This window comes from Pan paniscus, chromosome 20, assembly GCF_029289425.2.
Source record: "Pan paniscus chromosome 20, NHGRI_mPanPan1-v2.0_pri, whole genome shotgun sequence".
In the NCBI taxonomy this organism is placed as follows: Eukaryota; Metazoa; Chordata; class Mammalia; order Primates; family Hominidae; genus Pan; species Pan paniscus.
Window position 1 is genome coordinate 18735641 of NC_073269.2, and position 22918 is coordinate 18758558.

General features: G+C 52.5%; 1 protein-coding gene across 7 annotated transcripts in view; it reads left to right on the plus strand.

Moving 5' to 3' along the window:
* ZSWIM4 (zinc finger SWIM-type containing 4) overlaps positions 1–22918 on the plus strand; it is a 36635-nt gene that overhangs the window by 10592 nt on the left and 3125 nt on the right. For 2 of the 7 annotated variants that reach the window (XM_008967699.6, XM_063599941.1), the window contains 10 exons: positions 2735–2883; positions 2969–3119; positions 6902–7069; positions 8416–8766; positions 11096–11233; positions 11602–11856; positions 13237–13372; positions 17216–17370; positions 19373–19536; positions 22464–22545. In XM_008967699.6, the coding sequence (XP_008965947.4) occupies positions 2735–2883; positions 2969–3119; positions 6902–7069; positions 8416–8766; positions 11096–11233; positions 11602–11856; positions 13237–13372; positions 17216–17370; positions 19373–19536; positions 22464–22545 (1749 nt within the window). Of the gene's footprint in view, positions 1–2734; positions 3120–6901; positions 7070–8415; positions 8767–11095; positions 11234–11601; positions 11857–13236; positions 13373–17215; positions 17371–19372; positions 19537–22463; positions 22546–22918 lie in introns of all 7 variants that reach the window. The other 5 variants (XM_034944807.4, XM_034944809.4, XM_063599940.1 and 2 more) reach the window with 5 other exon arrangements.

Below are 22918 nucleotides of genomic sequence, written 5' to 3' on the forward strand. Positions count from 1 at the left end.
AAGCTGAAGTGCAGTGGTGCAATCTCAGCTCACTGCAACCTCTGCCTCCTGGGTTCAAGCAATTCTCCTGTCTCAGCCTCCCGAGTAGCTGGGATTACAGACGCACACCATCATGCCCGGCTAATTTTTGTATTTTTGTAGAGACGGGGGTTTCACCATGTTGGCCAGGCTGGTCTTGAACTTCTGACCTCAGGTGATCCACCTGCCTCAGCCTCCCAAAGTCCTGGGATTACAGGTGTGAGCCACCGCACCCAGCCTGGACGGGATATTAACAATGCCGTTAGGTGAATGGGAATTGGAAGCTGAGTGTGGTGGCTCATACCTGTAATCCCAGCATTTGGGAGGCTGAGGAAGGAGGATCACTTGAGACCAGCAGTTCAAGACCGGCCTGGGCAAAATAGTGAGACCTCCTCTCTACAAAAAATAAACAAAAGTAGTTGGGCGTGATGGCACACACACGCCTGTAGATACTTGGGAAGCTGAGATGGGAGGATCACGAGCGTGGGAGGTAAAGGCTGCAGTCAGCTATGATCGCGCTACTACCCTCCAACCTGATGACAGACTGAGACCCTGACTCAAAAAAAAAAAAAAAAAAAAAAAGAAGGGAAGGACAGAACTGGTGGTGATTGGAGGTGAGGATGAGTGGTTGGGTGGGGAGGGCTTTGACTAGTGGGGTTAAGGTAGACTGACAGTGGTGGACAGATGAAGTTAGTGAAAGAATGAAAGATCCAATGGGTACCTGCATTGGGAGTGAGTTGATGGGTGAATGGAAGGAAGGTTCACATATGTGGATCAACATCGTGGGTGGGCAGAGTGGGTGGGCGCTTTGTGTAGGGTGGATGGACGGATGAATGGGGTAGTGGGTGTTTTGAGAGGTACATATGAATGGATGGTTTGATAATGAATGGGTGGTTTAATGGAAGCATAGAGATTTAGGATTAGTTATTGGGTGATAACTAATAGTTATCACCTAGATAACTAGGGTTAGTTATTGGATGATAGTTACTGGGTGGGGTGGATAGTGTACTTGTGTGGGTCGGTGGACAAATGGGAGGGTGGGTATTTTGAGTGGTTAGTTCACGTGGATTGGAAAGATAAAAGGGGTGAGTGGGCAGATAAATCAATAAGATGAGTATATAGATGGGTGGATGGGTGGGAATTATGGGTAGGGTGGATGATGGACCGATGGGGTAGGTGGTTGTTTAAGGGGTATGAACACATGTGGATGAAGTGAAATGGGGGACATGGCCAGGTAGATAGAGGCTGGCATGACTTGGGTGGGGGTGGATAAGTGGGTTGTGTTTCAGGTGAGACAGATGAGTAAACAGATGGGTGGGTGGTGTTTTGAGTGGGATGGGTAAATGGATGAGTGGATGGGTAGATGGACGGATGTGTAGTGTTTCAGGAGAGATAGATGAATGGATTGGATGGATAAGTAAATGGATGAATGAACAAATGGATGAATGAGCTCCTGGTGTTTTGGGCAAGATGGATGGATGGATGGATGGATGGATGGATGGATGGATGGATATTACTACAGGGGAGATAGATGGATTGGATGGATGACTCAGTGGATAAATGAGCAAATGGATGAGCTGGTGGCGTTTTGGACAAGATGGATGGATGGATGGATGCATGGATGGATGGACAGATGGATGCATAGACGGATGCATGGATGGATGCATGGATGGATGGATGGATGGGTGTATGGGTGTGTTGTGTTTCAGGTAAGATAGATGAATGGATTGGATGGGTGATGTATTACTCTGTTCTCACACTGCTATAAAGACATACCTGAAACGGGGTAATTTAAAGGAAACAGGTTTCATCGGCTCATAGTTCTGCAAGCTACACAGGCTTCTGCATTTGGGGAGGCCTCAGGAAACTTACAATCATGGCGGAAGGTGAAGGAGAAGCAAACACATCTTCACGTGGCTGGCAGGAGAGAGAGAGTGAAGGGGGAGATGCTACACACTTTCAAACAACCAGATCTCATGAGAACTCTATCATGAGACAATACTAAGGGGATGGTGCTACACCATTAGAAACCATCCCCATGATCCAGTCACCTCCCTCCATGCCCCACTTCCAACTCTGGGGATCATAATTCAACATGAGATTTGGGTGGAGACACAGAGCCAAACCATATCAGATGACTAAGTGGATGAATGAGAAAATGGATGCATGAGCTAGTCATGTTTAGGACAAGATAGATGGATTGATGGAGGGATGGATGGATGGATAAACATAAATAGATGGTCGGGTGGGATGGACAAGCAGATGGGTGGGTGGGGTTTAGGTGGGATGGATGGAACTTTGGAACGGGTTGGATGACTTGGAAGAATGGTTGGATGGGTCAGGCACAGTGGCTCATGCCTGTAATCCCAGCACTTTGGGAGGCCAAGGTGGGTGGATCACCTGAGGTCAGGAGTTTGAGACCAGCCTGACCAACATGGTGAAATCCCGCCTGTACTAAAAATACAAAAAAAATTGGCAAAGTGTAGTGGGGCGTGCCTGTAATCCCAGCTACTTGGGAGGCTAAGGCAGGAGAATCACTTGAATCCGGGAGGCAGAGGTTGCAGTGAGCGAAGATCGTGCTACAGCACTCCAGCCTGGGCAAGAAGAGCCAAACTCCGTCTCCAAAAAAAAAAAAAAAAAAAGGACAGCTCTCCTCAACCCAACCCAACCCCAACTCCAGCCCCAGCCTCAGCTTCCTTTCCCTCCCTCCCTGCAGGTGCCCCAGACCCCACCGCCGGCGCAGGAATCGAGGACGCCAACTGCTGGCACCTGGACGAGGAGCAGATCCAGGAGCAGGTGAAGCAGCTACTGTCCAATGGCGGCTACTACGGGGCCAGCCAGCAGCTGCGCTCCATGTTCAGCAAGGTGCCGTGCGGGCCGGCGGGGCGCGGGGTGCAGAAGGCCCCGGCGGACGCCCCAGCCCTTCCTCACCACCCTGTCCCCGGCACAGGTGCGGGAGATGCTGCGAATGCGGGACTCCAACGGGGCGCGCATGCTGATTCTCATGACCGAGCAGTTCCTGCAGGACCCGCGCCTGGCCCTGTGGCGGCAGCAGGGCGCGGGCATGACGGACAAGTGCCGGCAGCTCTGGGATGAGCTGGGTGAGGCCCAAACCCCGGTGCGTGGTGGACACCGGGACTTCGGCTCCCATGGGGGCTGGCCCACTCCAAGATTAGGGTCTGTTCCCTGAATCCGCCCTCCATTCGTTTGGCAAACATTTGTGAGCGCCTCTAAAGTGCCAGGCATGGTACTGGGCACTGGTGGTCCGGCAGAGAACAAGAGAGTCAAAATCCTGTTCACGTGGATCTGACAGTAGGCACAGGCAATCAAATGTCATTGGCCCAGGGGTTGATACACACGTACACACGTTTTCTTTGTTTTGAGACAGGGTATCACTCTGTTGCCCAGGCTGGCGTGCAGTGGCACAATCTCGGCTGACTGCAACCTCTGCCTCCCGGACTCAAGTGATCCTACACCTCAGCCTCCCAAGTAGCTGGGTCTACAGGTGCACACTACCACATCCAGCTAATTTTTAATTTTTTGAAGAGACAGGGTCTCACTATCTTGCCAAGTCTGGTCTTGAACTCCTGGACTCAAGCAGTCCTCTCACCCAGCCTCCCAAAGTACTGAGATGACATGCATGAGCCACCACACCCAGCCTACATGTTTTCTTTGTTTCTTTTTTTCTTTTTTTAGAGACAGGATCTCACTGTGCGCCCAGGCTGAAGTACAGTGGCACAGTCACGGCTCACTGTAACCTCAAACTCTTGGGCTCAAGCGATCCTCTGGCCTTGGCCTCTCAAAGTGCTGGGATGACAGGCATGAGCCACTGTACCAAGCTGACATATTTTTGTTTGTTTGTTTTCTTTTCTTTTTTTTTTTGAGAAGGAGTCTCGCTCTGTCATCCAGGCTGGAGTGCTGGAGTGCAGTGGTACTATCTCGGCTCACTGCAAGCTCCGCCCTCCGGGTTCACACCATTCTCCTGCCTCAGCCTCCCTAGTAGCTGGGACTACAGGCGCCCGCCACTAAAGTCCGGCTAATTTTTTGTATTTTTTTTAATTAGAGACGGGGTTTCACTGTGTTAGGCAGGGTTGTCTTGATCTCCTGACCTTGTGATCTACCCGCCTCAGCCTCCCAGAGTGCTGGGATTACAGGTGTGAGCCATGGCACCTGGCCTGTTTTCTTTTTTTGACACGGACTCTCACCCTGTCTCCCAGGCTGGAGTGCAGTGGCACGATCTCGGCTCACTGCAACCTCCGCCTCTTGGGTTCAAATGATTCTCCTGCCTTAGCTTTCTCAGTAGCTGGGATTATAGGTGCGTGCCACCATGCCTAGCTAATTTTTGTATTTTTAGTAGAGACGGAGTTTCACCATGTTGATCAGGCTGGTCTCGAACTCCTGTCTTCGTGATCCACCCGCCTCAGCCTCCCAAAGTGCTGCGATTACAGGCGTGAGCCACCGCACCCAGCCAACATATGTTTTCTTTTTTCTTTTTTTTTTGAGACGGAGTCTTGCTCTGTCGCCCAAGCTGGAGTGCAGTGGCACAATCTCAGCTCACTGCAAGCTCTGCCTCCTGGGTTCATGCCATTCTCCTGCCTCAGCCTCCCGAGTAGCTGGGACTACAGAGGCCCGCCACCACGCCCGGCTAATTTTTTTGTATTTTTAGTAGCGACGGGGTTTCACTGGGTTAACCAGGATGGTCTCGATCCCCTGACCTCATGATCCGCCCACCTCGGCTTCCCAAAGGGCTGGGATTACAGGCGTGAGCCACCACGCCCAGGCTTTTTTTTTTTTTTTTTTTTTTTTTTTTTTGAGATGGAGTCTTGCTTTGTCACCCAGGCTGTAGTGCAGTGGCACGATCTCGGCTCACTGCAAGCTCCGCCCCCCGGATTCACGCCGTTCTCCTGCCTCAGCCTCCCGAGTAGCTGGGACCACAGGCGCCTGCCACCACGCCCGGCTAATTTTTTGTATTTTTAGTAGAGATGGGGTTTCACCATGTTAGCCAGAATGGTCTCGATCTCCTGACCTCGTGATCCGCCTGCCTAGGCCTCCCAAAGTGCTGGGATTACAGGCATGAGCCACCGCACTGGCCAACATATGTTTTCTGTAAGAGACACAGAGTTAATGTTATTCAGCCCTGCAGGCCATCTGGTCTCTGTCATGAAGACCTCACTCTGTCTATTATAGTAAAAAAGGCAGACACAGACATATATACCAAACGGGCATGGTAGCATTTCAATAAAACTTTATTTAAGAGCTGGGAGGCCAGGTGCAGTGGCTCACACCTGTAATCCCAGCACTTTGCGGGGCTGAGGTAGGGGGATCACTTGGGCCCCGGAGGTTGAGGCTGCAGTGAGCCATGATCACACCACTGCACTCCAGCCTGGGCAACAGAGCAAGACCCTGTCTCAACAACAACAAAAAAAGGCGCTTGGCACAGTGGCGGGAGCCTGTACTCCCTACTACTTGGAAGGCTGAGTGAGGCAGGAGGATTGCTTGAGCCCAGGAGTTCGAGTGCAGCTTAGATGACACGATGAGACCCTGTCTCTAAATTTTTTAAAAACCGGCTTTATTTATAGATACTTATTAATTTATTTGAATTTTATATTATTCCCACAAGTTGCAAAATATTCTTTTGGTTGTATTTCCCTGACCATTTAAAAATGGAAAAATAGGCCGGGTGCAGTGGCTCACACCTTAATTCCAGCAGTTTGGGAGGCCGAGGTGGGCAGATCACTTGAGGTCAGGAGTTCGAGACCAGCTTGGCCAACATGGTGAAACCCCGCCTTTACTAAAAATGCAAAAATTAGCCAGGCATTGTGGCGGACGCCTGTAATCCCAGCTACTTGGGAGGCTGAGGCAGGAGAATCGCTTGAACCCAGGAGGTGGAGGTTACAGTGAGCTGAGATTGCGCCACTGCACTCCAGCCTGGGTGACAGAGTGAGACTCTGTCTCAAAAAATAAATAAATAAAAACAAGTACAAATAAAAAGGGAAAAATAAATCTTAGCGTGCAGGCTAATCAAAAATAAAGGGTGGTTCAGTTTTCACCATGGGCAGTGGTTTGCTAGTTTGCAGACCCCTGCATGAGATGGTGATAAATGCTACCCAAAAAACCCCAAAACACCTTGAGAGGAGTCTGAAGGCCTGGTTTTTTTGTTTGTTTGTTTTTGTTTTGTTTTGAGATCGAGTCTCACTCTGTTGCCCAGGCTGGAGTACAGTGGTGTGATCTCGGCTCACTGCAACCTCTGCCTCCTGGGTTGAAGCGATTCTTGTGCCTCAGCCTCCCAAGTAGCTAGGACTACAGAGGCCTGGGATGTAATCCCAACTTCTTTTTTTTTTTTTTTTTTTGAGATGGAGTTTTGCTCTTTTTACCCAGGCTGGAGTGCAGTGGTGTGATCTCAGCTCCTTGCAACCTCCACCTCCCGGGTTCGAGCCATTCTCCTGCCTCAGCCTCCTGAATAGCTGGGATTACAGGCACCCACAATCATGCCTGGCTTTTTTTTTTTTTTTTTTTTTTTTTTTTTTTGTATTTTCAGTAGAGACAGGGCTTCACCATGTTGGCCAGGCTGTTCTTAAACTCCTGACCTCAGGTGATCCGCCTGCCTCAGCCTTCCAAAGTGCTGGGATTACAGGCGTGAGTCATCACGCCTGACGCTCTAATCCCAACTTCTAACTTACCAGCGGTGTGACCCTGTGCAAGCCGTGTTATGTCTCTGTGCCTCAGTTTACTTGTCTGTAAGGTGCAAAGGCTGCGAGTTGCAACTTCCGAGGGTCGAGGTGAGGGGTTAGCAGATCATCAGGTGGCACACAGTGGGCACTGTGGAAGTGTGTGTTGCTGCCACTGTTGGAAGGAATATTGAGCCTGCCCCGTGCCTCCTCAGGGGCCCTGTGGGTTTGCGTCGTCCTGAGCCCCCACTGCAAACCAGAGGAAAGGGCAGGCTGGCTCCAGCTACTCAGCAGGTGGGACAAGCTCGACGTGTGCCCACTGGAAGAGGGCAACTACTCCTTCGATGGCCCCAGCCTGCAGCCCACCATGGCCCCCGCCCCAGGTAGGAGAGAGGGGTCTTTACCATGCCCCCCGAAAACCATCACCACTAACTGTGGCCCCACTTACCATCATGGTCCTCTTCCCAGGAGAGAGAGGGAGTGGGGCAGAGCAAAGCGGACCCCAGTCCTTGGCTGTTCTTCCAGGACTCATCCCAACTTGTCCAGCCAGGAAAGAGCGAGTGCCAAGGGCAGGAGCAATGGCAGCCCAAGTGGGCAAGTGAAGTAAAATGCTTAAAACACCTGCAGTCCTGGGCTGGTCTGGCTTGGCCTTCTGCTAGCTATGGGAGCAAAGAGAGGATGAGAGAGGAAAAAAGGAGGAATCAAACAGAAGGGGAAAGTGAGATATTGAGGAGAGAGAAACAAGTAAAGAGAGGCAGAGATGGATGGAGAGAGGGAGAGGCAGACAGAGGAGCAGATAGGAAGGAAGACAGAGAGAGATTGAGGAGAGAAGGGAAAAAAATTTATAGCAAGTACAGGCCAGACATGGTGGCTCACGCCTGTAATCCCGGCACTTTGGGAGGCTGAGGGGGGCAGATTGCTTGAGGCCAGGAGTTCGAGACCAGCCAGAGTAACATGGTGAGACCTTGTCTCTACAAAAAATACAAAAATTAGCTGGGTGTTGTGACGCACGCCTGGAATCCCGGATACTCGGGGCTGAGATGGGAGAATCGCTTGAGCCTGAGAGGCGGAGGTTGCAGTGAGCCAAGATCGCACCACTGCACTCTAGCCTGGACGACAGAGTGAGACCCTGTCTCAAAAAAAAAAAAAAGAAAGAAAGAAAAGAAAAATAGCAAGTAGGAAGAGGAAGACAGACAGCCAGTTAGTTGCTCAACCTCAGTTTCCTATCAATGTGATGGGCCTGTACTAGCTCCGAACACATACACGCATCCTTTTTTTTTTTTTTTTTTTTGAGACAGTCTCACTCTGATGCCCAGGCTGGAGTGCAGTGACACAACCTTGGCTCACTGCAACCTCTGCCTCCTGGGTTCAAGCGATTCTCATTCCTCAGCCTCCCAAGTAGCTGGGATTACAGGTGTGCACCACCACGCCAGGGTTAATTTTAGTAGAGATGGGGTGTCGCCATGTTGGCCAGCCTGGTCTCGAACTCCTGGCCTCATGTGATCCTCCCACCTTGGCCTCCCAAAGTGCTGGGATTACAAGTGTAAGCCACCATGCCCAGCCTACACACGCATCTTTGAAGGGTGGCTTCAAGGACTGGGCAGATGATGTATGCCCATAGCTTTGCCCCGGCCTAAACCCCAGTTAGTACTTGGTGGGAAAAGCTGGACACGGCTCAACTGCTATAGGGACCCCCCCTCACTGAGCCATGTTGGGTGCCTCTCTGCAGGCTCGGAGGAAGAGGAAGAGGTGGCAGCCACAAGTCCCCGCCACACGGTATTTGGCCGCGCCTTGCTGGCTGGAGAGCTACACTGGAATGACGCCTACCTGCAGAGGATCCTGGCCAGTGACTCCTACGGGCCCAGCCTCACAGGCAGCATGGGTGGGGACAAACCGACTTTCGACCCCCAGGGCTGCCCACTGTGGCTGGGAGAACCTTTCCCCACTGCCTGTGCCCGTGTGGACACCCTGCGTGCCCACGGATACCCCCGCCAGGCCCTGCGGCTGGCAAGTGCCATCATCAACACACTCCGGCTGCAGCAGCGGCATCAGCTAGAGAGCTACAAGCAGCAGAAAAAAGGTCAGCCTCAGCCGGGCACGGGGGCTCGCACCTGTGATCCCAGCACATTGGGAGTCCGAGGTGGGAGGATTGCTTGAGGCCAGGAGTTCAACATCAGCCTGGGCAACATAGTGAGACAATGTCTCTACAAAAATTAAAAAAAAAAAAATTAGCTGGATGTGGTGGCTCACACCTGTAGTCCCAGCTACTCTGTAGGCTGAGGCAGGAGGATCACTTGAGCCCAGGAGTTCAAGGCTGCAGTGAGCTATAATTATGCCACTGCACTCTAGCCTGGGTGACAGAGCAAGACTTCATCTCTTTTTTTTTTTTAGACGGAGTTTCGCTCTTGTTGCCCAGGTTGGAGTGCAATGGAGCAATCTCGGCTCACCGCAACCTCCACCTCCCAGGTTCAAGGGATTCTCCTGCCTCAGCCTCCCAAGTAGCTGGGATTACAGGCATGCGCCACCATGCCCGGCTAATTTTTTTGTATTTTTAGTAGAGATGGGGTTTCTCCATTGGTGAGACTGGTCTCGAACTCCCAACCTCAGATGATCTGCCTGCCTTGGCCTCCCAAAGTTCTGGTATTACAGGCTTGAGCCACCGTGCCTGGAAATTTTTTTTTTTTTTTTTTTTTGAGATGGAGTCTCGGTCTTTCGCCCAGTCTGGAGTGCAGTGGCGCAATCTCGGCTTACTGCAACCTCCGCCTCCCAGGTTCAAGCAATTCTCCGGCCTCAGCCTCCTGAGTAGCTTGGGACTACAGGCACCCACCACCACACCCAGTTAATTTTTGTGTTTTTAGTAGAGATGGGGTTTCACTATGTTGGCCAGGCTCTTCTCGAACTCCTGACCTTTTGATCCACCCACCTCAGCCTCCCAAAGTGCTAGGATTACAGGTGTAAGCCACCGTGCCTGGCCTACTGAAAATATTTTTAAAATTAGCCAGGCGTGGTGGCACACACCTGTATTTCCAGCTACTAGGGAGGCTGCGGCATGAGAATTGCTTTAATCTGGGAGGCAGAGGTTGGTTGCAGTGAGCCAAGATTACACCACTGCACTCTAGACTGGGTGACAGAGCGAGACTCCGTCTCAAAAAATTTAAAAAAAAAAAGAGAGGAGAGCGAGGAGAAAGAGAAGAGGAAAGAAAGAGGTGGGGAGGGAGGGACAGAGAGAGATGGGGGGAGAGAGAGGGGAAGGAAGGGAGGGAGGGAAGGAGGCTGTATGAGCCCCAAAAACCACATTGTGTACTAGATATGGGGGTGGGGGACAGGAGGGAGTCCACCAGTTGAGAGAGCTAGTCGATGGGGTTGATGGATCAGCTATCAGGAAATTGAATGAAGAAAAGTGTGTCGTGGAGGAAACATGGGGGCCCTGGGACCCGAGCAGAGCTCTGACCAGGCTTGGCAGCATCAGTGAAAGGCCCCTAGATTTTAAAAATTAGCCAGGTGGCTAATTAGCTGAGTATTTAAGGATGTGCATGGCCAGGCACAGTGGCTCACGCCTGTAATCCCAACACTTTGGGAGGTGGAGGCAGGCGGATTGCCTGAGGTTAGGAGTTCAAAACCAGCCTGGCCAACATAGTGAAACCCCATCTCTACTAAAAATCCAAAACAAATTAGCCAGGTGTGGTGGCACGTACCTGTATTCCCAGCTACTCAGGACACTGAGGCAGGAGAATCCCTTGAACCGGGAGGTACCTGGAGGTTGTGGTGAGCTGAGATCACGCCATTGCACTCTAGTCTGGGCAACAAGAGCAAAACTCCATCTCAGAAAAAATTTAAAAAAAGAAAAAGGATGTGCAGGAGTTACCCAGGAGAAGGGGATGGAGGAAGTGCTCAGAATAGAAGGAACACCATGAGCAGGAGCCAGGAGGGAAGAGAGTACGTGGCTTGGAGGACGAGGCTGGAGGATTGGCCTCCAGATGAGGCAGGTCACCAGTATATGGAAGAACTTCATACTGGTCCTTGGGGGCCCTAAAGGCTGTTGGGGCTTTATCTTCAGAGAGGTGGAGAGGGAATAAGGGCAATGAGGAGGGGAATGACGCTTCGGGTGTTTTAGAAAGCGTCCAGTGGCCAGGCATGGTGGCCCATGCCTGTAATCCCTTTGGGAGGCCGAAGCAGGAGGATCGCTTGAGCTCCAGAGGCTGCAGTGAGCTATGACTGGGCCACTGCACTCCAGCCTGGGCAATAAGCGAGACCCCACCTCAAAAAAAAAAGTTGAAGGTGACCATTGGGTGAGCAGGTGGTGGGCATTATGGGGCTAGGCTGGGTGGCAGGTCAAGAAGAGGAATACCCCTCCCTCCTAGAGACTTGGGCAGGTGTGTGGGCATTGAGCCCCCTCTTTCCACCTGCAGAGCTGCTCCAGAAGGGCTCCACCTGCATCACCAACACCGAAGGATGGGTGGGGCACCCCCTGGACCCCATTGGCTGCCTCTGCAGGGCGCTCCTGGAGGCCTGTCGTCTGGAGGAGGAGACACTTACCCTTTACCCAGGTACTCACATGGGGGACTCTTGGAGGAGGTGGGACAACCCCGCCTCGTTGGCCACGCCCCCTGGCCCAGTACCCCTATAAGGTAACTCCCAGACTCTTACCCTTGGCCACGCCCCTACCCTTGGCTACCTCCTCTGGCCAGTGCCCAGAGCCAATAGGCTTAGCTTCTCCTGAAAGTGAGGCCACCATAGGCCTAGCTGCTGCTAGAAGGTGGGGCTCCCGCGCTCCCCCAACCCAGTGAGTGCTGGGAGCTTCTGGGCTCCCTCTAAAGCCTACCCGGCGCCCAGGTCTCCATGCTTGAGGCCAAGGGCTACAGGGGCCTTAGGGAAGGGGATCCGTCTCCAGCAGCCCTGGCCCTGTCTCCCCCAGACTCAGGCCCCGAGAAGCGGAAGGTGGCCTACCAGCACGTGCCTGTGCCCGGGAGCCCTGGGGAGTCCTACTTGGTGCTGGCGCTGGAGGTGGCACTGCTGGGGCTGGGGCAGCAGCGGGCCCTGCCGGAGGGGCTGTACGCCCAGGACAAGGTGGTGCGCAACGAGGAGCAGCTGCTGGCCCTGCTGGAGGAGGTGGAGTTGGATGAGCGGTTGGTGCAGGTGCTGCGCAAGCAGGCGGGGCTGCTCCTGGAAGGTGAGGCCCCGCCCCTAGGCCTGGCTGTTGCTGAAGGGTAGGGTCCAGCCCCTGGTCCTGTAGCGGCCCGGTTGCTGCCAGATGGGAGGCCCCGGCCCAGCCCCGCCCCTAGCCCCGCCTCCTGGTGATACTGTCCTCTCATACCTTGGCAGTTTCTAAAAGGAGAGATCCAGCTCTTTTTCCCGCCACCTAGTGCGTGCTGCCAGCCAGCAACTGCTGCGTGTGCTGAGGCGCCGCCCCCTTCCCTCCCGGGAGCCAATGAGCCAAGTGGTTGATGTTAAAGCGAGGGCGTCCCACCTTCATCCGCAACTTAGACACCGCCCCTGTCCCGGCCTGCTCCTCATTGGCCCCGCCAATGGCCAGGCCCTATTGACCTGTGTGTTGTGAGACTCCGTTCCCTAGCGCTACAGGGAGCCGTTTATCCCTGCCCCTTCAAGGCCCCCTACGCTATCGGACTTGCTGGTCTTGGCCGCTGGTCCCGTTCCCCAAGGCAGGTGCAGCCCCACCTCCACCCTCTGGCCCCACCTTGTATCTGAGTCCTGCTCCTCACCTGCGAATGTGCCTGGAGTCTCTTCTTTTCCTTTTCCTTTTTTCCTTTTTTATTTTGCGACAGTCTTCACTCTGTCACCCAGGCTGGAGTGCAGTGGCGCGATCTCGGTTCACTGCAATCTCTGCCTCCCGGGTTCAAGTGATTCTTCTGCCTCAGCCTCCCGAGTAGCTGGGATTACAGGCATGCGCCACCACACCCGGCTGATTTTTGTATTTTTAGTAGAGATGGGGTTTCCCCATGTTGGCCAGGCTGGTCTCAAACTCCTGACCTCAAGTGATCCGCCCGCCTCGGCCTCCCAAAGTGCTGGGATTACAGGCATGAGCCGTGGTCCCCTGCCTCCTCTTTTTTTTTTTTTGAGACGGAGTCTCGCTCTGTCTCCCAGGTTGGAATGCAGTGGCGCAATCTCGGCTCACTGCACCCTCCGATCCCGGGTTCACGCCATTCTCCTGCCTCAGCCTCCCGAGTAGCTGGGACTACTTGTGCCTGCCACCACACCTGGCTAATTGTTTTTGTATTTTTAGTAGAGACGGGGTTTCACCGTGTTAGCCAGGATGGTCTCGAACTCCTAACCTCGTGATCTGCCAGCCTCGGCCTCCCAAAGTGCTGGGATTACAGGCGTGAGCCACCGCGCCCAGCCTCCTCTTTTATTTGGATTACCCAGAGATTGCCTCAGTCTCAGACCTGAACCCCTACCCCAGAGACCCATCTAGCCACAGCCACTCTACCCAGGGGCCAGCCCACCCTCTACTTAAAGCCTGGGGTCTAGTGAGACCTGGGGAAGGGCAGAGGCGAGCCCACACTTGGGGACTGAGCTCAGGCTGTTCCTGCAGGGGGTCCCTTCAGTGGCTTTGGGGAGGTGCTGTTCCGGGAGAGCGTGCCCATGCACACCTGTGCCCGCTACCTGTTCACCGCACTGCTGCCTCATGACCCGGACCTGGCCTATCGCCTCGCGCTGCGAGCTATGAGGTGAGGATAGGTGGCCAAGGCGGTGGCAGGGGGAGCTGGGGGGAAGAGGGGCGGGCATGGGGGGTAGCTCAGAGCCCCACCCATCCAGCCTGAACTCACAGCCTAGTTAATTCAGTCTCTCTCGCCCTGGCATTTGGTGATGCCATGTGCTTTTCATTATTATTTATTTATTTATTTATTTATTTTGAGCTGGAGTCCTCTGTGACCCAGGCTGGAGTGCAGTGGCGCGATCTCAACTCACTGCAACCTCCACCTCCTGGGTTCAAGCAATTTCCTGCCTCAGCCTCCCGAGTGGCTAGGATTACAGGCATGCACCACCATGCCCAGCTAATTTTTGTTTTTTGTTTTTTGTTTTTTTTGAGACGGAGTCTTGCTCTGTCGCCCAGGCTGGAGTGCAGTGGCGCGATCTCGGCCCACTCCCAGGGCCGATCTCAGCTCCACCTTCCAGGTTCACGCCATTCTCCTGCTTCAGCCTCCTGAGTAGCTGGGACCACAGGCGCCCGCCACCACGCCCGGCTAATTTTTTGTATTTCTAGTAGAGACGGGGTTTCACCGTGTTAGTAATTTTTGTATTTTTAATAGAGACAGGATTTCACCATGTTGCTCATGTTGTCTCGAACTCCTGACCTCATGATCCACCTGCCTTGGCCTCCCAAAGTGCTAGGATTACAGGCATAAGCCACCTCACACAGCCGTGCTTTTTATTATTAAGTATAAATGTGTGTTTTTTGTTTTGTGTTTTTTTTGTTTTGAGACAGGGTCTGGCTCTGTCACCCAGGCCAGAGTAAAGTGGTGCAATCTCTGCTCAGTGCAACCTCTGCCTCCCAGGCTCAAGCAATCCTCCCATCTCAGCCTCCTGAGTATCCAGGACTCCAGGCGTGCACCACCGCACTGGGCTAATTTTTGTATTTTTTGTAGAGACGGGGTTTCACCATGTTGCTCAGGCTGGTCTCGAATTTCTGAGCTCAAGTGATCCGCCCACCTCGGCTTTCCAAAGCTCTGGGATTACAGGCGTGAGCCACTACACCTGGCTGAATGTGTAATATTATTTTGAGTTTGAGAATATTCACATGATACATGAAAAGATACACAAAGCTGAAATCTTTTCTAGGCAGTTTTATCTCAGCCTATCCAGATCTCTCCGGACGCAAGCAGGGTTATCACTTTTGTGTCTATCCTGCAAGAATTGAGGTTTCTGCAAACCCATAATCTGGAAATTGAACGTTGATCCTCCTTTTATACCAGTGGTACATCCTGTATCTATTCTTTGCACCTTTTTCTCACTGAGCTTTGCATCTTACAGGATTTGTCTTATCACACAGTACGTGAATCACTGCATAGCCTTCCACTCTAAGGACACGTCATAAAAGAACCAGTTGGAAGCTGATAGACATTTACGCAATTTCCAAAAAAAAAAAAAAAAGGCAATGAATAACCTGGTTTTCATTTATCACGTACACCAGCAGATTCACAGAAGGAGAATATTTGAAAGCCAACTTGGCCGGGCATGGTGGCTCATGCCTGTAATCCCAGCACTTTGGGAGGCCAAGGCGGACAGATCACCTGAGGTCATGAGTTTGAGACCAGCCTGGCCAACATAGTGAAAACCTATCTCTACTAAAAATACAAAAATTAGCTGGGTGTGGAGGTGCATACCTGTAATCCCAGCTACTCCGGAGGCTGAGACAGGAGAATGACTTAAACCCGGGAGGTGGAGGTTGCAATGAGCCGAGATCGCACCACTGCACTCCAGCCTGGGAGACAGAGCGAGACTCTGTCTCCAAAAAAAAAAAAAAAAAAGGCCAACTCAATAGTAAACCATGCCCAAAAAGGTGCAACCTATTCCACACCTTCTGAAACCATCCTTCAGACGTACCTATAAACAACTTGGGATCCAGCCTGGTACACATCTATGGTCCTAGCTACTTGGGAGGCTGAGGAGGGAGGATTGCTTGAGCCCAGGAATTCAAGGCTGTAGTGATCTATGATCCCACCTATGAATTGCCACTGCACGCCAGCCTGGGCAACAGAGCAAGACCCCATCTCTCTCTTTTTTTTGTCCTTTTAGAGACAGTCTCGCTCCATTGCCCAGGCTGGATATGCAATGGCAGGATCATAGCTCTTCACAGCCTCATATACATGGGCTCAAAGGATCCTCCCACCTAAGCCTCCCAAGTAACTGGGACTACAGGTACTTGTCACCATGCCTGGCTAGTTTTAAATTTTTTTTTTTTTTTGAGAGGGAGTCTCACTTTCTCGCCCAGGCTGGAGTACAGTGGCACAATCTCGGCTCACTGCAAGCTCCGCTCACTGCAAGCTCCAAACCTCCTGGGTTCAAGTGATTCTCCTGCCTCAGCCTCCCAAGTAGCTGGGACTACAGTCGCCCACCACCAGGCCTGGTTAATTTTTTGTATTTTTAGTAGAGACAGGTTTTCACCATGTCAGCCGGGATGGTCTCAATCTCCTGACCTCGTGATCCACCCACCTCAGCCTCCCAAAGTGCTGGGATTACAGGCATGAGCCACCACACCCGGCCTAGTTTAAAAATTTTTTTTGTAGTGATGGGATCTCATTACATTGCCCAGGTTGGTCTCAAATTCCTGGCCTCAAGCGACCCTCTTGCCTTGGCCCATCTCTTTAAAAAACACAAACACACACACACACACACACACACACACACACACACACACACACACACACACACACAGTTTGGAGTGTTTTTCCAGAATATTTAGAAAGAACAGCCTGTAAGAGCCAAGATTTAGACAACAGACTTTTCTATGCAAGAATTTTTTTTCTCAGCAAAATACAGCCCATGGGGCCTAATTTGGCCAACCACCTGTTTTCGTACAGCCCATGAGATAAGAATGGTTTTTACATTTATAAACGGTTGAAAAAAATCAAAAGAATATTTTGTAACACATGAAAAATATATGAAATTCAAATTTTAGTGTCCAGAAATGGTTTTATTGGCACACAGCCATGTCCATTCATCTGTGAATTGTCTGTGGCTTTTCTGGCAGAACAATGACAGAATTAAGTCATTGAAATACAGATCAGTGGCCAGGCACGGTGGCTCACGTCTGTAATCCCAGCACTTTGGGAGGCCAAGACGGGCGGATCACTTGAGGACAGGAGTTCAAGACTAGCCTGGCCAACATGATGCAACCCCATGTCTACTAAAAATACAAAAATTAGGGCCAGGAGCCATGGTTCACGCCTATAATCCCAGTACTTTGGGAGGCCGAGGAGGGCGGATCACCTGAGGTCAGGAGTTTGAGACCGGCCTGACCAACATGGAGAAAACCCGTCTCTACTAAAAATACAAAATTAGCCAGGCGTGGTAGTACACGCCTGTAATCCCAGCTACTCGGGAGGCTGAGGCAAGAGAATCGTTTGAACCCAGGAGGCAGAGATTGCAGTGAGCCGAGATTGCGCCATTGCACTCCAGCCTGGGCAAAAAGAGTGAAACTCCGTCTCAAAAAAAAAAAGAAAGAAAAAAGCCAGGTATGGTGGCACGTGCCTGTAGTCCCAGCTACTCAGGAGGCTGAAGTGGGAGGATTACTTGAGCCGAGAAGTTTGAGGCTTCAGTGAGCTATGATTGTCCCACAGGACTCCAGCCTGGGTGACAACAGAGTGAGACCCTGTCTCTAAAATAAGTAAATGTATCAATTTATAAACAACACTGCAGTGAACATCTTGCACACACATCTTCCATCATCTTGGGCTCTCAGGGCTCTGCTGGCTGAAGTGGGGAGGCTGGGCCAGGAGGCTTCTCTGTCTCCTAGAGAGAATGGGGACAGCAGCCCCTCCTCACCATGGCTCACTTCTCCCCTTACCCAGGCTGCCCGTACTGGAGACAGCATTTCCTGCTGGAGAACCTCATCCCAGCCCGCTGGACTCCATCATGAGCAACCACTTCCCCCGCTGGTTCATCCTTGGCCACCTGGAGACCCGCCAGTGTGAACTGGCTTCCACCATGTTGACGGCCGCCAAGGGTGAGGCTGGCAGCTGTCCCGATTCCTTTGTCTTCCTCCTCTGTCATCTCCTTCTTCCTTCCCTCTTAACTTTCCTGCCTCCTCTTATCCTTTCACAAAAGTCCCCCCGCATTCTTTGAGCACCTCCTATATGTACCGGACACTGTCTCAGGTGCTGGGGATGTAGCAGGTGACAAAACTGTCCCAGATCCCCTGCCCTGTGGAATGACATTCTAGTGGGGAGAAGAGAGTGATGCAGTAAATGAGACGGTAACAGGTGCCATGGAGTGGAATAAAACAGTTGAACATTTAAGCAGAGACCGGAAGATGAGGTGGAGCCTTGCAGGTACCTGGTGTCTTAGCTCAGGCTGCTGTAACAAAACACCAGAGACTGCGTGACTTCAACAACAAAAATTTATTTTCTCACATTTCTGTAGGCTAGAAGTCTAAGATCACTATGTCAGTATGGCTAGCTCCTGGTGAGGGCTCTCTTCCCAGCTTACAGACGGCCACCTTCTTGCTTTGTTGAGAGTTGGGGGGAGTGAAGTGGGGAGTAGAGAGGAAAGTGAGAGAGAGGAGGCTGGGAGAGAGAGAGAGGGAGAAAGGAGAGATAGTAGGGGGGGATAGAGAGAGAGGGAGAGAGAGGAGTCAGGTGCCAGAGAGGAGAGAGAGAAGAAAGAGAAGAGGGAGAGAGGAGAGACAGAGAGGAGAAGTTAAATTTCTCCAGTGTATCTTCTTCTAAGGTCACTAACCCTCTCATGAGTACCTGAACTTCATGACCTCATCTAAACCTAATGATTGGCTGGGCACGGTAGCTCATGCCTATAATCCCAGCACTTTGGGAGGCTGAGGCGGGCAAATCACTTGAGGCCAGAAGTTCTTCAAGACCAGCCTGGCCAATATGGTGAAACCCCATCTCTACTAAAAATGCAAAAATTAGCCAGGCACAGTGGTGCACGCCTGTAATCCCAGCAATTTGGGAGGCCGAGGCCGGGGGATCGCCTGAGGTCAGGAGTTCGAGACCAGCCTGGCCAACATGGTGAAACTCTGTGTCTACTAAAATATGAAAATTAGCTGGGCGTGGTGACGGGCACCTGTAATCCCAGCTACTTGGGAGGCTGAGGCAGAAGAATCACTTGAACCCGGGAGGCAAAGGTTGCAGTGAGCCGAGACTGCACCGTTGCACTCCAGCCTGGACAACAAGAACAAAACTCCATCTCAAAATAATAATAATAATAATAATAATAATAAAAGCTAACATTTGAGCAGCTCCTTGCCATGTTAAGGCCTTGCCAAGTATGGGCCCACCACCACCCTGTGAGGTGGGTTCCATTGCCTGAGTGTTACCCATTTTACAGATGGGGCAGCCAGGGCACAGAGAGGTGAAGTGACTTGCTCAGGGTCACACAGCTAGTGGGTGGCAGGACCAGGATTTGAACCCTGGCATTCTGGGTGTGCAACCAATGCCCTTGAGATGAGGGAGAGGTCCATAGGATCCCTAGGTGGCTTTCTTTTCTTTTCTTTTCTTTTTTGAGATGGATATTACTCTATCATCTAGGCTGGAGTGCAGTGGTGCCATCTCAGCTCACTGCAACCTCTGCCTCCCGGGTTCAAGCGATTCTCGTGCCTCATCCTCCCAAGTAGCTGGGATTACAGGCACCCGCCACCATGCCCAGCTAATTTTTGTAGATGGGGTTTCGCCATGTTGGCCAGGCTGGTCTCAAACTCTTGACCTCGTGATCCACCCACCTCAGCCTCCCAAAGTGCTGGGATTACAGGTGTGAGCCACTGTGCCCGGCCCCTAGGTGGCTTTCAGTAACAGGAAAGGGCCAGAGAGGAGATAATTGGCAAGGGCTGGGGGCACTGAGGTCTGAATCTTCACAGAACCATTGCCCAGTACACATCCCTCCACACTCACACATGTGCCCCTGGGTGGAAGGATCTGTGTGAACAGGTTGGGTGGTGGTCAGAGGCTGGTGCTGAGGTGTATCCGATGGTGTCCTCTGTCCCGCCCTTCACCCAGGAGACCCCAAGTGGCTGCACACGGTACTGGGCTCCATCCAGCAGAACATCCACTCTCCGGCCCTGCTCTTTAAGCTGGCGCAGGACGCCTGCAAGACAGCCACCCCGGTCAGCGCCCCACCAGACACCACGCTGCTGGGCATCGCACTGGAGCTGGGGCTGCAGGTGAGGGCTGCCAGGTGGATGCGGGAGGGCGATGGTGGCTCGGGGCCAGGACTGACTGTGAGCTGCGCCTCCGGGGGCATGGGCTGAGTGTGAGCCACTTCGCTGGGGGCCTGGCATTTGCGTGAGCTGTTCCTCTGTGGCTGGGGACTGAGCGAGAACCACTCTTGGGGCGGGGACTGTGAGTGAGACACACCTCTGAGGGCGTGGCCTGAGTGTGGGCCACTTCCTTGGGGGCGTGGCATGAGTGAGCCACTCCCCTGGGAATGGGGACTGGATGAATCATGTCTCTGGGGATGGGGTCTTCACGTTGGCCACACCTCTGCAGGTGGGGCCTGAGTGTGAACCTCACCTTTAGGGGCGGGGCCACAGAAGGCCAAGGTCTGTAAGTCTTGGGAGTGTGGGAATGGGGTTCCCAGTAGGGATGAAGCCTATGAATTATTAATAGAATCCGTCTATGGAGGAGACTGAGGTCTAGGGGAGAGTTGTCACTGGAGCGGAGAGGCAGGGCCTGCAAGCCAGCAGATGGACCGCAAGCGGAGCCTGGGGGTGGGGCCTGGGAGTGATGTGCTATTGGTTAAGGATCATGGGTGGGTGGGTTTGAAGCTGAGGGTGAGGCAGAGCCTAGTAATAAAGAGCTTCCTTGGGGGCAGGGCCTGAAGAGGATTGCCGCCTAAGGAGAGGGATTCACCACTGAAGGGCTGGCCTGGCGGAAGGTCTTCAAGATGAGATGCCAACTCTAGGGGTGGGGTCTGTGGTTGAAAGCCCTGTATGAGCCCGGGTGTGGTGGCTCACATCTGTAATCCCACACTTTGGGAGGCCGAGGGGGGGCAGATCACGAGGCCAGGAGTTCAAGACCAGCCTGGCCAACATGATGAAACTCCATCTCTACTAAAAATACAAAAATTAGCCAAGCGTGGTGGCACGCGCCTGTAATCCCAGCTACTCGGGAGGTTGAGGCAAGAGAATCGCTTGAACCCAGGAGGGAGAGGTTGCAGTGAGCCGAAATCACACCACTGCATTCCAGCCTGAAGGACGGAGCAAGACTCCATCTTGGGGAAGAAAAAAAAAAGTCCTGTATGCAGGGCCTGCAACTGAGTGTCTGGGTCATCCCCAGGGGCTGAACAAAGGGTGGTCCTGCAAGGCCAAATCTTGGGTGCAGCTTGCTGGAAAGGTGTCATTGGTAGGGTGTGGGCCCCATGGGACCTGGAGGAGGGTGGGGTCTGCAGGATAGACAGGTAAGGGGCAGGGCCTCAAAGGGTGACAGAAGTTCACTAAGAAGATAAGGAATAGGGCCGGGCACAGTGCCTCACACCTGTAATTCCAGCATTTTGGGAGGCCAAGGTGGGAGGATTGCTTGGGGCCAGGAGTTTGAGATTGGCCTGGACAACATAGTGAGACCCCCATCTCTACAAAAAGCTTTAAAAATTAGCCAGGTGTGATGGTGCACCCCTGTAGTCCCAGCTCCTCAGGAGGCTGAGGCGAGAGGACCGCTTGAGGCCAGGAGTTTGAGGCTGCAGCAGTGAGCTATGATCGCGCCACTGTACTCCAGGTAACAGAGCAAGAAGACCCCAACTCTAAAAGAAAAAAACAGAAAAGAAAAAAGAAGTTGGGGCCAGGCCCTGTGGTTCACGCCTGTAATCCCAGCACTTTGGGAGGCCGATGCGGATCGCTTGAGGCCAGGAGTTCAAGACCAGCCTGGCCAACACAGCAAAAACCCGTCTCTCCCAAAAATTAGCCATGCATGGTGGTGGACGCCTGTAGTCCCAGCTGCTGGGGAGGCTGAGGCAGGAGAATCACATGAACCCAGGAGGTGTAGGTTACAGTGAGCCGAGAGACCACAACTGCACTTCAGCCCCGGTGACAGAGTGAGACCCTCAAAAAAATAAAAATAAAAAAAGAGAAAAAAAAGAAACTGGGGACCTTCCCAGGTAGAACAAACAAGGGCCAGCAGGGTGCAGAATCAGCCCTGGACAGCCTCCTGATTGGAGCCGTTGTAGGGTGGGGAGCAAGACAAGGAGCTTTCAGAGGCTACTCAAGAGGTAGGAGCTTACAGAAGGCAGGGTCTGCAGGACAGGACCTGTGGGTGGGGCCTCAGGGGAGAGGCAAACACGTGAGCTACTGATTGGTGGTGGGACCTAGTGGAGGTGGGGCTTATACAGCAGGTGCTTTGAGGCAAGGGAGAGGAGCCAACAGGAAGCATGGAGGTTTCAGGAGCGAGGGGACAGGTTGGTTTGTTCCGGCATAGGATCTATGAGGTGGGATCTGGGGTAGGATCTGTGAGGACTCACTTCAGAAGAACAGCAACAACAGCAGTGATATTAACAGCTGACATTACCTGAGAGCATTTTCAAGCAACAAGCACCTTGCAGAAAGCTTCACCTACGCAATTTTGTTTACTTCTCACAACAATCAGGCTGGGTGCAGTGGCTCACGCCTATAATCCCAGCACTTTGAGAGGCTGAGGCGGGCGGATCACTTGAGGTCAGGAGTTCGAGACCAGCCTGGCCAACATAGTGAAACCCCGTCTCTACTAAAAATACAAAAATTAGTTGAGCATGGTGGCGGGCGCCTGTAATCCCAGCTACTTGGGAGCCTGAGGCAGGAGAATGCTTGAACTCGGGAGGTGGAGGTTGTAGTGAGCCAAGATCGCACCACTGCATGCCATTCTGGGTGACAGAGCAAGATTCCATCTCAAAAAAAAAAACAACAAAACAACAACAAAAAAGAAAAAACAATCCTATGAGACAGATACTATTTTATCTCCATTTTCTAGGTAATTGAGGCCCAGAAAGTTGAGATCACTTACCCGGGTTCATTGGATCAGCTTTAACCTCCAAGTGTTTCTGGGGTCCTCCATCTCCCAACGCCCCTCCATAGGCCAGCCCAAGACTCGGGCTAACCCCCTTCTCCCCACCCCTACCTTGCAGGTGATGCGGATGACTCTGAATGTAATGACGTGGCGGCGGAGGGAGATGGTGCGCTGGCTGGTCAGCTGTGCCACAGAGATTGGTGAGAGCCCCTAAGGGGACCTGCCACCCACTTCGCTGTTCTGGTTCTGCAGAGCGCACTGAGAGAACCAGGCAGACAAGAAAGAGAGAAGTGGCCGGGCGCGGTGGCTCACACCTGTAATCCCAGCACTTTGGGAGGCCAAAGCGGGAGGATCACTTGAGCCCAGGAGTTCAAGAGCAGCCTGGTTAACATAGTGAGACCCCATCTCTACAAAAAATAAAAAATTAGCTGGGCGAGGTGGCAAGTGCCTGTAGTTCCAGCTGCTTGGGAGGCTGAAGCAGGAGGATAGATCGCTTGAGCCCAGGAGGTCAACGCTACAGTTAGCCATGATCATACCACTGCACTCCAGCCTGGGCAACAGAGGAAAACCTCC